The sequence below is a fragment of the Tupaia chinensis genome, unplaced genomic scaffold (assembly GCF_000334495.1).
Source record: "Tupaia chinensis unplaced genomic scaffold, TupChi_1.0 Scaffold000494_1, whole genome shotgun sequence".
NCBI classification, from domain to species: Eukaryota; Metazoa; Chordata; class Mammalia; order Scandentia; family Tupaiidae; genus Tupaia; species Tupaia belangeri.
The window spans coordinates 3,949,297-3,961,666 of NW_006160006.1; the positions used below are offsets into that span (position 1 = coordinate 3,949,297).

A 12,370-nucleotide genomic window follows, 5' to 3' on the forward strand; every position below is an offset into this window, starting at 1 on the left:
TAATGTGATGTAAAAAAAAAAAAAAAAAAAAAAAAAAAAAACCACACTTCTAGCAATTTTTTAGTTCTTTTTCTTCCCATCCCCACTAGCAACAGAGGCTATCACTCATTTATATTATTTTCAACATCATGTGTATAATGCAATGTCTTATTGCTATTTTAATTTACATTTCCTGACTTCTTGTGATTTGAAGCATCTTTCATGTATTTATTGACAGTCAGTAGTTCCTTTTCTGGGATTTCTACTCCTATCTTTTGTTATTTTTCTCATTAGATATCTTGCTGTTCCCTTTTTTATAAATGGACAAAACTTCTTTGTATATTTATAAAGAATTGAACTTTACAAATCGTCTGTGTTGCTTTGTTTTCTAACTCAAATTTTTGTTTGTCTACTTTGATTTTTTTTATATTTTTCCAAACAGAACATAATCAAATACACAAGGGGACATCAAAAAGTTCATGGAAAATAGTTGTTTTTAATTAAATTTAATACTATAGACTTTTAATTTCAGTTAAATTATATTTCATTCCAGTTATCCATTTTGGTGCAAATATTTTTGAAATACATAGTTTTCCTCATAATACACATCCCTCACAAACTTTTTGAAGATCTCTTTGTACCAGTGACACAGTTTCTGGTTACTTAGTTATGTAGAAATTCCCCATCCCAAGACTGAATTTCTAATGTAGACTCATTTCAAAGTACAGTGCAAGACTTGGCTCCATCCGGAGTCTATGATTGTACATGGGATGTGACAGCAATCTGACTTTGTCTCCCACGTGTGTGGCCAGTTGTCCAGCTGCACTTACTAGACCCATGTCCTTTCAATACTGACTTGAAATATCAGGCTTGTTATATGTGAAATACTTACATCTGTTTTCGAGCTTCCCATTCTTGCTCACACTGACCTTTTGGTTAATCTATGCCACTATCATATTGACTTTATCACAGTGACTTTTAATAGATGCCATGCCTAGCATACGAAACCTACCTACCTTCATTATTTTCTTGGCTATTTTCAGGCATTTCCTTTTCTGTATATGTTCTCTCAGATCACTGTTTTTTAAGATTTTATCCGCCTTTTTTCTTCTGCAGAAAAAATAATCTTATTGAAAATATAATTTGCACTATATTCTGTTAGTATGTAAGTTTGTAGAGAATTTTTATTTTATAAAAATTATCTTCCCATTACAGAATGGTGCTTTCATTTGTTCAGATCCTGATTTATACTCCTCAGTAAGGTTGTATAGTTTGTTTTTGAATAAGATTTTATAATTTCCTCGTTAAATTTTTACAAAGTAGTTCATAGTTTTTGTTTTTATTACTATTTTTCTATATAGTCACTGCTAAAGGAAAGTTTTTCATTTTGTAATGTCTTCATTAGGCTAGACAAATATTTTATAATAAATAAATCCAAAAATGTAATGGCTCAAAAGAGATGCACATTTATTTATCTGTGACGACAACTTAGGGAGATGCTGCAAGTTGGCAGAAAGCTGTTCACCACAGTCATCAAGGGCTCAAGAAAATGCCACTCTACCATCTCTGATACTTGGCTTCCTGGCTTGTACTATTGCTACCATCCTAATATAGAGCAAGAAGAGAAAGCATGAAGGAAAGGCTGGAAAGTCTAGGGAGATTAAAAAGGTTAAAACTAACAATTATTAGCTGTGTTGACATTTCATTACAGGGAATTTGGTCTCAGGCAACCTATAATGGAAGAAATACTAGGCGATACAATGTCACTGTGAAGATGGTATTCAGTTACAATGCTGTTAACACGGAAAGGAAGAATGGATTGTAGCAAGCCTAGTAGACTTACATGGTATAGTTAGCCTGTATCTAGCCACCATACAGGTCTCATTAACTGTAGAAGTTTTCTTTCTAGCTAGGGAATCTTGGAATTTGTATAATATCATATCATCAATAAAACATGATTGTTTCATTCCATCTGTTTGAATATTTTTCCTGCCAAATGTTCCATTTTTTGTTATTACATTTGCTAGAAACTCTAGGGAAAGCTGAATAATAGTAAGAACAAGCAGTTCTAACCATTTAATTGACATGGTTCTAGTATTTTACCATTTAGAATTACAGTGGATAATGGTTTTAGGACTATTGTCTTTATCACTTTAAGGGGCTTTTCTTTCCCATTCTTCTTTTAATTAGAGTTACATTTGAATAAAACTGCCCAGATTTTTCAAGTATTTTTTCAGAATTTAATTATAAAATAATAATGTTTGTCTCTTTAAATGTATTAATATATGTTGATAGATTTCCTGATTAGAAAATATCAAAAACAAATATTTAGTCTATTCCTGGGGGACCAGCAGTTAGTATAATGGCTACATCGCTGGATTCCCACGTAGTCAACTGCGGTTTGCATCTCAGACCTGGTGGCTCAAAACTCACGCCGGGCACATGTGTGTGCGTGCCCAAGATCCCGAGAGGAGAATGGAGGAGAAGGGATTGTGGTGTGACCATCCCCCTGGGGGTGATTTCTCGCTTTCTGTCTCCCTGTCTCTCTCTGTCTGTCTGGTGAACGCACACACCCTATAGCAAAAACCTCTCAAAAAAAAAATATCTTATTTAGTCTTTCCCTTGCATCTTTTTGTAATATATGAATTGTTTAACAGGAATATATGCTGTTTAAATATTTGCTAATATTTTTTTAAAGTTTTCATAGGGACCAGCAGATGGTGTAGTCCAGTTACATTGCTGGACTCCCACAGGGCTGACTGCAGTTGGAGTCCCAAACCCAGTGGCTTGCCCAAGATCTCGGGAGGAGAGTGGAGGAGAAGAGATTGTAGTTTGGCCACTCCCTCTGGGGGTTGATTTCTCACTTTCCTTCTCACTGTCTCCTCTCTCTCTCTCTCTCTCTCTCTCTCTCTCTCTCTCTCTCCCCCCAGTGAGCACATATGCCCTAAGGCAAAAACCTTAAATTTTTTTTTTTTTTACATCTGTAGTCTTGAGACCAGAATATAATTATCTTTTATTTCTTGTTTATTTTCGGGTACTATCTTAACATGTTTAGAATTTCATTTACATGAAATCAATAATATGAATTATGGAAATTTTAGTTTCTAAGACAATAAAATTTGAATAAATAAAAATACAAGTAGGATTATGTGTTCTTTAAAAGTGTAATGGAGCTCAGTTGTAAAATCATCATACCCTTATCATTTAAGGGGCATAATTTTATTTACTTTTTTAATCTCTCCTTTGGTAATTGTCTTTTCAAGTTTTCTTCTGTTGAATAAATTTTGGGAAATTTTATTTTGCTAGAATGGAATTATTTTCCTATAGGTTTTTAATATTTTGCAATAATAATACATGTAGCATCCTTTCATAGTTTTTCTATTTTTTGTGTGTCAATGGTTGTGTCTGTTCTCTCATTTCTTATATATTTTTGCTCTCTTCCTTAAAAAGTCTTACAGAAATAAACAATACATTTAATAAACACAAAATATAAAGTTATCTGCTGATGACAATGTGATGGTAATAAGCATGACCTGACTAATTAGTACTTTATTTATTCTGGGAACAAAACATGTTGTACACTGTAAGGATGTACAATGATTAAATGCAAGTTTTTAAAATATTTAAAATAATAAAAAAGAAGTTAGAAGTAATTATGAGGGGGAAATGTCTTATGGAAAGTTTATTTGCTTTGCAATTATTGTCAAAGTACTTACTTCAAGGAAACATTATCCTTCTCACATGAATTTATTTAATTCGTTTTAATTTTTATTTTATTTTTATAATATTCTGTTATTTTTTCATAATAAAAAACACAGTTACAAATTTTTAGCCAGATATAGCTTTTGCTGTGTTCTGTAAGTATAGCGTTATATTTTCTGGAATTTCTGGCTATTTTTCAGGGATTTTTTTTTATTCCTTTAGACCAGGCACTATCTAAAATAGTGTTGATTCATTTTCAGGTAATGAAGATTTATCAGTCACCTTTCAAACTTATATTTCTAATTTTATTGGCTAAATGTTAGAAAAAGAACTCTTTAAAATCTCTACTTGAAATCCTCTAAGTTGTTATTTTATACCAAAGAATTTTTAAATGTTTCATAGACATTAAGTTTTTGTATTTAAGGATGGAAAATTCTTTTCATATATGTATTAATCACATTTTTATTGCATTACTCAATTTCTCTATGTTCTTGTTTATTTTTTGCTCATAAGCCACAATGATTTTAAAGATCTTTTTTTAATAATTGTTTATTTTTTAAATTTATCATTACAATTTTTTCATTTGACCAGAGAGAGACAGAGAGAGAGAGAAAAAGTGAGAAAGCAAGCCACCAGGTCTGGGACTTGAACCGTGGTTGGACATGTGGAAGTCCGGCACCTTAACATATCACCTGCCGACCTCAGATCTTTCTTCTTCCAAGTTTTAATTGCCATAGCAAAAATAGTTGTACTGTTTACTTACAATTCTTCAGATGATTGTCCAAATTATATCTTCTCTTTTCAAATACTCTTGACTTTTAACCTAGAAAAAAAAAATACCCTACAGAATACCATCATCTTGATGGTCTCTGAGAAAGTCTTCATCTGGATTCTTGGCACAGGAATATTAGCTTTCTTCAGCTGACTTGCAAAACCTCCTTCAGTCTTCCTTACTGCCCCCTTCTGACCAACAGTGTAGTCTACGGAGAACTCGTATGTGATACATTTCACATCCTGCCATGTGACCTATCCTTCAACACAGCCTATTTTGTTTTAAATGAGCTATATCACTTTCCTTAAAAATTGGAAACGTCTTGAAAATATTCAAGTGCACTTATAAAGCTGGAAGTCTCTGCATTCTGTGAACAATATGCTAGGATGGACTGTTTCTGCCTGATGCCCTCGTACTGTTCATGCAGACTTGTCACAAACTCTTGTTGGCTCCAACTTTTGTTGACCTACAAGGCTATAATTTGGACCCCAGTAAATTATGGTAGATTCTGAGATAGCTTATATTTAATCTAAGGTAAAGTATTTAAACTGATCTTAGTGAGGTTTGACAACTGTATTGACTAATCTGCAAAGAAGAATATGTCTTTGCAATCGTAATGGGAAAAGCCACCCAACTAATTAATAACAAATTAGACAGATTGCTTTGGAAGTTCTCCAACAAAGAAAGCACTTCTAGTGCTTTGCTTCAAAACCCAGACATACCAGCTTCCCTAATCCCTTGCACAGAGAAAAATTTAATTTTTCACTCTTAAATTTTATATGCCCGAATTTAATCCACAGTAGAAGCAGAATTGTAAGACATAAAAATGAAGATGTTTTTGTGAAAATTAGGTCTAGTAACTTGTGATAGTCATAATTTTTGTGGGATCTTTTTGTGTGTTTTCTCTATCTGTGACTAATAAAAGAAGTATTACAACCTTGCAATTTATAAAATGTTTTTATTTATAACTCATTGATCCTTTCAGCAATCCCCAAGGTATTAGCTCCCTCATTTTACAGTGAGGAAATGAAAGTCCAGAAATGTCAAACACTGTCCTTCTGCCAGAGCTATTCAATAGAACATCACCGCAGGCCTAATTAAGAGCCGGCCTCCCACCACACCTCACTGCAGGCACTGCGCCAGTGCACGCTCCCTGCTCCCGAGGGCTAATTATCTGATGTACTCGCCTTTTCCAATGCCATGGGGAACTCAGCCATGGCGGTACCTTTGCCTGCATCTGTCTCCATTTACTCCATTTTTTTTCTTTCTGTATCTGATCTTGTATTATAAGAAAAACAGAACCAATGGATTTCCAGTTAAAGATCTTTGTAAGTAACCAAGCACACGCTTCCTCCCCATGAGACTGGGCAGTGCAAGTGAAGAGCATGGGAACTACTTGTTACAGCCCTGTGCCGAACTCAACACTGCTGCGCAGGAAATCACAGCTCAGAACACCACGAAGTCCCATTTAGTTTGAAAAATTAAGTCATCCAATGCCACATTAAATTTCCCATTTTGCTTCTTGGTTCTTGCTGCAGCACCTTTCCATCCTAGTTGATTAACCATGTCCTCAAATGCCATGTAAATATAGAAAACATAACAAAATGACCACCACATGACCACTACGTATTTGAGGCGTTTTTACCTCTAGTTTACACAATTATGTGTCACAATTCTGAATTTCCCCGAGAAGGAAAGATGGATGGGTTTTGTTTTCCAGTTTCTAGAAGAAGAGTTGAGATGTCAGTAGAAAAGTGCCTCTCTCCATCACCCGAGGAAGCTAATCAGGGAAAGCGTCTGCGGGTAGCACACACATTAATCTCCAGCATCACACTCTTAGGTGTAACTCACCCTGTGGTTGTGACTCCTCTCCGTCTGTAAGGACATGCTCCACAGCGACACCGGTGTTCATAGATAGATGTTGCATGGGAAGGGAGGAGGCTGCTCAGCTGGACCGTCTGGCCTGTGCCTGACAGTGACGGTGTGCGGGAAGGCAGCTCCTGTCCTCCTCGGTAACACATCTGCCATACCCTGTTAGCGCTGTCCTTCTGGAACTGTCTCAAGGAGTCATCCGGGGACCATTTCAGACCCACAGGTTGTTACGACAACTTAGTTCTCCAAAAACGACCTCTGTCAAGGAGGACTGTCATTTTCTACTTGGGTTCCCTTTAGGGCTGAATCCAGAAAAGTTTTACATTGTCCCTGTATTTCAGGGACACTTCACAAACTCTTGGAATCCAGAGCCAGTTTTTCCAACATTTCCTGTACCCCATGACCTGCTTTTCCATGTAAATTGCAACTTGCCCATAGACTGGATTTCCTGTCGCTTATCTCTGAACAGATGAGTGGCAGAGCAGAGAGCACCCTGCTAGCTCAGTCATGAGCCCAGGGCCTGCCCTGCACTCTGTGAGTGCCAGGAGCAGGTGTCTCTGGGCTTCCACGGAGAGGGCTGCACTGAGTAAGGCGCCTTTCTGCAGAAACCTACGCGATCTCCAGACACGCACCTGCCCAGATGCTCTCTCACACTTCTCTTCAGCTAACTCGGAAGTCCTCTTAGAGGCAAGAGGACTGGGTATACATTTTTCAAGTTTTAATGTTCAAATATATAGAATCCTTTAAATTTTTTCAAGGAAATGTTATAAGGGATTTTTTTTTTTTTCTGTAGGGCACATGGGCTTTCTGGAGCTGTCTCAGAAAGAGGGAAAGTGAGAAATCCCCCCCGCCCAGGTGGACGGCCATGCCACAGACTTTTCCCCATTCTCCTTTCAGGATTTGGGGTACAAATGCCCAGTGTGAATTTTTTTATAGTTTATTTACTTATTTATTTTTATACATTGGACGACTGTCTATTATTGCAGCTTCTAAAGTGAATTTACAAGCATGAGTAGCCTGGCTATTAGAGCAGTATGATTTTTAAGCACAAGGAGCAGGACTCAAACCTTGGTCAGCTACATGGAAGTCTAGCTCCTTCACCATCATGCCATCTTCCGATCCCAATGTTTTAAGTATTAAAAGCATGTAAAATAACAGAAAAGATCAGTAAAGGGCTAGCCCTGTAGCCTCATGGCTGAGGGAACCAAATACCACCGCCGTTCAAATCTCAGCCTCATGGCTTAAAAATATGCCAGGCACATGTGCGTGTGTGCCCAGAGTCCATCGGGATGGAGAAACAGAGCAGAGAGAGTTGTGGCGTGGCTATGCACAGTTTGGGGAGTACTTTTTCCATGTTTCTCTTTCACTTTCTGGTAAGCACACACGCCCTTTGACAATTGATGGGGAAAAAAAAAAAAAGGCAAGCCCAGTAAAATACATCTGAGAATAACACAGGTTAAATGCATGTAGCATGGATCCGTCAGGACTACTTACTGACACTGACAACCAGGATTTACTCAGAATTTCCTGGCTACAAAAGCAAGAGAAATACGGAATTATACTCTCATGACCTAATTGTATTTTCAAAGAAATTGCACAATATTTTTTCTGGAGAAATAATTATTTTCTGGAAATACTCATGGCCTGATATGTTCTCAGATGTTAACTGAAACATTTTCAAAAGTAGATTGATATGTATTAGATAAAGACAGTTCTGTAAAAGAAAGCCATTCTGTGACGCAATTAGTACGTCCATGTGTGGAACCGACAGACAGAGTACTCCCATGTGTGCTTTTTCTCAGTAGTAAAAAGGATTATATACTTCCTTTGATAAAAAGTCGTATTATTTACGTCCTCCATGAGCAAGAGAAAGAGACAGCACCCCCACTGGGGTCTGGACACCATGACCCACTTCCAGCCTTAAGCAGCGCCAGACTCAGGGCATGTTTATACCCAGTGTATTCAAGGAGGACTCCAGATGTGAACCCTGACCCCTCCCTTGTGAGTCAGTTTCACAGAATACCATGTCACCGTGTGCCACCAGCTAATCCCCATGCTTCCTTTTAATCAATGTGTCTATTTTTTTTTTCCAGAATGACAAATCCCCAGGGCGATCTGCAAGTCGATCAAGTAACATTTCAAAAGTAGGTGAAATATATTCACTTTCTTTATTGATTTCGACATTTCACAAGTTCGAGTAAAATATGCTGTTTAAGCTATAATTACTCCCTGTGACATGTATACAAACGTGGCTTATTCGTGGTTTTAACTATTTCTGGCTTTTGCAGTGATAAAAGTACAAGCTGTGACACAAGAAAATAAGTAATGTTTTCTCTGCAGTGCTGTGTGCAGGAGGCAGTTTGCTCCCATGAGAGTGTAATGTCTAGTGTGTTTTTCCTCTCATTTCATACACCACAGATCTGCCACATTTCAAGTTGCAACTATATCAACATTCATGGTACGATTCCCATGGATTTAATTTTTCAGGAGTTCGAGCTCAACTCTGCTGGAATTTAACTATTTTTGTCACCAAGGTAGGCTTTAGAAATCAATTTAATAAAGACATTCGTTTGGTCATATTTAGGTTATAGAGTCAGTGGATGAGAAAAGGAAATACTCCCTAGGCTGTCCATAAATCCTACAAGACACCAGACTGTTGAAAAGATTATGACTTAGGAAAGATAGTCTAGATCTTTATTTTCCATAGGAAATAAAATGTAAGAGCTATTCTCTAAAACAAGGCACTATGTGATATATAGGCATGGTGTTTGGGCAGCAGAAGGCACTTTTGAACCATTTGTCAAGATGGAAAATTATGACTTTTAAAACTATAAATTGGACCAAGATGGAGTCATCACAAATGGGCCTTCTGCTTCAGGCGTATTTGCCGGGACCCTTCACAGTCCTGGACGTCACTGTGTGTTAGTTATTTTATACTGTTTTCCCTGAAGAGGACCACCAAACTAGCAATAAACTTCAGGCATTACAGAAACAAGAGCATCTTCCAACTTAGAGATTTTTGTTATGTTCAGTTTGGTTTAGAAAAATAGCCATTTCCCATGCTGGTTTTCTGAGCCCTGTCCCTATAGACCACCACCAAATGGCTGGGTGACATCTGCACACACACCCTGGATAGTTATGGGGTTGGAAGCCTGCGTTTGTAAAGCCCTAATATTGTCATAGACAACAAGCATGCCTGCCCATTCCTGTCTAGGGAGACCTCGTCCCTATCTTGCAATGCCATCCCTTATACAAACATCCTTTGAAAGATAGTCTGGAGAAAAATCAGTCTAGCATCTGTTTACTAGATGTGTACAGAGGCAAGAGACCCTTGAAGAATTGTATCTCAAAACTGTACCTGGTGTGTGTATGGGGGGTGGGGGGGAGAAGGGGTATAAAATATAAATTAGAACTGTATAACTACCTGTGCACAAACGGTTAACCTGAGGGCCAAGACTCCTCCCTACACAGGCCTGTTGGCAAGCTGGCCCTTGGCTGGCATCTGGCACCGCCTTCTGAGTGATCTCTGTGCCTGAACTGCAAATGCTTATGGCTTATCCCAGACCCCTGCTTTCTCTCTAGGGGTTCTGCCACCTGCTAGGCCAGTGGGTGCCACGTGACAGCCCCAGTGGGCACCGTGGACACCGAGTCTCTAACGTGTTTCCCGGTTGGAATGCATCCCTGTAGCCACAGCTCCCTGTGCAGGAATGGGCACACCCTGGGCCTCTCCACGGGACAGGGCCCAGCAGCTTGTTCCAGGTCTCCTCTGGACTTTGCCTGGTGCCTTATTTCCCGTGTCGATTTGCTTTGCATCCTTCACTGTGATAAACCACAGCCAGTTGTGTGCTCAGTCCTGAGTTCTCAGAAAAATTCCTGAACCTCGGCCTGGCCAAAAGGGACATGTGACATACTACTCCAAAGAGCAGTGTGGACAGAGGCTATGGGAGTCGGGGGGGAGTTCGCGTCCAGGTAGTCGGGACAGGATAGTACCAGAAGAGGTTTCTTGGAGAATGATGTGTGAGTTGATCAGTTCTGAGGCAAGCGTGTTTGAAGGAGTGTTAAGTACAGAGCATGGAAACATAGATTATAATGAGGACAGTACCTAAAATAGTTTTCAAGGGGCCTTTGAGATGGGACTTGGAATAATAGAATCCATTCTCTCTAGCCTGCCCTTTCCAGTGTTATCTGACTTGGAAACAGAGAAACGGATTGAGAACCCACCAGGATCGTCGGGACCTTTTTAGTTACTATGCATGAAATGAACCAAAATTGGTTTTGCCATTCAGTTATTGCACATTAGAAACATGATCTTGCTATTGTGAATATGAAAATTCCAACCATGGAATGATAATAGATGTGGTATTGTTAGGGAACATCAAAAAAATGATCTCCTTCATTATTAACCTCTGAATCTTCGTATTATGTATTACTCCACTGTAATTATAGTTAGTTTTCTGGTGATTCCACATTTAATTTTCTATTTGTTTCTATTTCCGCTTTGCTTAGTAAATAGGACAAACCTATGACCCTTTCTCTCTCTCTTCCATTTTTAGTATGGTTGACGAGCCTTAGAAAGGTTAAAGTTGGTGCAAAAGCTACAGAGAAGCCATATCAAAATAAAGCAGTGTATGTGATGTGTTCAAAATATATGGAGTGTGAATAAAGCAGAGCTCATTTATCCATTACCTCCTTTATTATTGAGAAGCTGCTGCTGGTATTATCGGGTTGTCAGAAAAGTCGTGACACATTTTTGCATAGGAAAACATAGAAAAATACATCAGGACTTTTCCGACGACCCAATAGATCTTGCTGATGCTTTTTAGCACATATTTGATTCACAAATAGGTTTTTTGAGATGAAAAAAATAGCCAAATTTAGCCTTTCTTTTATTTCTTCTAAGGTAAAAGATCATTTAATTCAACTAGCAGCTGCATATTATATATTTTGCAAGAAAAATCTTTCAAAAATAAACTGTCAAAAAGGAAGAAAACTTGTAATTCCAATGCTAGTCAACAGAATTTTCTTTAACTAAAATGCTTTGCTTTCTGGTTTGTGTAGGCAGTAGCTCACAAAATCCAATCTACTTATGAAAAGAAATTGGAAAACTACAGCCTTAACAAAATATTTCAGTTATCTTCTAACACTTCCCATTCTATTCCATAGACTTCATTTAAAGTCTAAATTATTCAGTTAGTTTCAACCTAGAAATATCTTAGATAATGTTAAAATGAAGATGGTATATTGTTTATGTAATATTATTCTAAGAGCTAACTCTTGTATCTCGGTTCTTTCTGTAATAAATGAAGATGTGCGGTATAGTCAATACAATTTATTCAACAAATATTTTTGAGGATGTAGGGTATATAAGGCATTATAGGGACCATACAATTTTTTAATATGTTGTCTTTTAATCAAATGTATACTTTCATTTTACTTCCGTAAATCTTCATCTCTCCATACTTTGCCAGATTTGCCTTTAAGACTCCCAAGTATTTTCTGGTAAAGTCAAGGTGAAAGTGTTCCCCATGTGGAAAATGTTCTGGGAATTCTTTGAGCTGAACATGAGTTGAGTGTTTGCGTCTCTGAGCAGGTGTTTAATGTTCTGATTTATTGAGATATCCATCTCGGTTTGCTTATACAAGGGACCTATAAATCACCCATAACCTCAGACTGCATATCTTTAGAGGGTAGGTTTGATAGGTTGATGAAGGAAAGTAGAATGTATAATTAGGAAATAGCTGGGAATGAGGTGGACTCATGCAAGACCTTTCATGGAGTCCAAGTCAAGGGCCAAGACCATCCCAAGACCAACATTGAAGTGAGTATAAATTTAGTTGAATTAGGGGAACCAGCAGTTAGCGTAATGGATATGTTGCTGGACTCCCATGTACTCAACCACGGTTCGCGTCCCGGACCCGGTGGCTTAAAACTCACGCCGGGCGCGTGTGCGTGTGTGCCCAAGATCCCAAGAGGAGAATGGAGGAGAAGGGATTGCGGCGTGACCATCCCCCCTGGGGGGTGATTTCTCGCTTTCTGTCTCTATGT

General features: G+C 38.1%; 1 protein-coding gene across 1 annotated transcript in view; it reads left to right on the forward strand.

Moving 5' to 3' along the window:
• MARCHF1 (membrane associated ring-CH-type finger 1) overlaps positions 1-12,370 on the forward strand; it is a 641,401-nt gene that overhangs the window by 497,312 nt on the left and 131,719 nt on the right. The window contains exon 5 of the mRNA XM_006156469.3: positions 8,419-8,469. Coding sequence (XP_006156531.1) covers positions 8,419-8,469 — 51 coding nt within the window. The remainder of the gene's footprint in view (positions 1-8,418; positions 8,470-12,370) is intronic.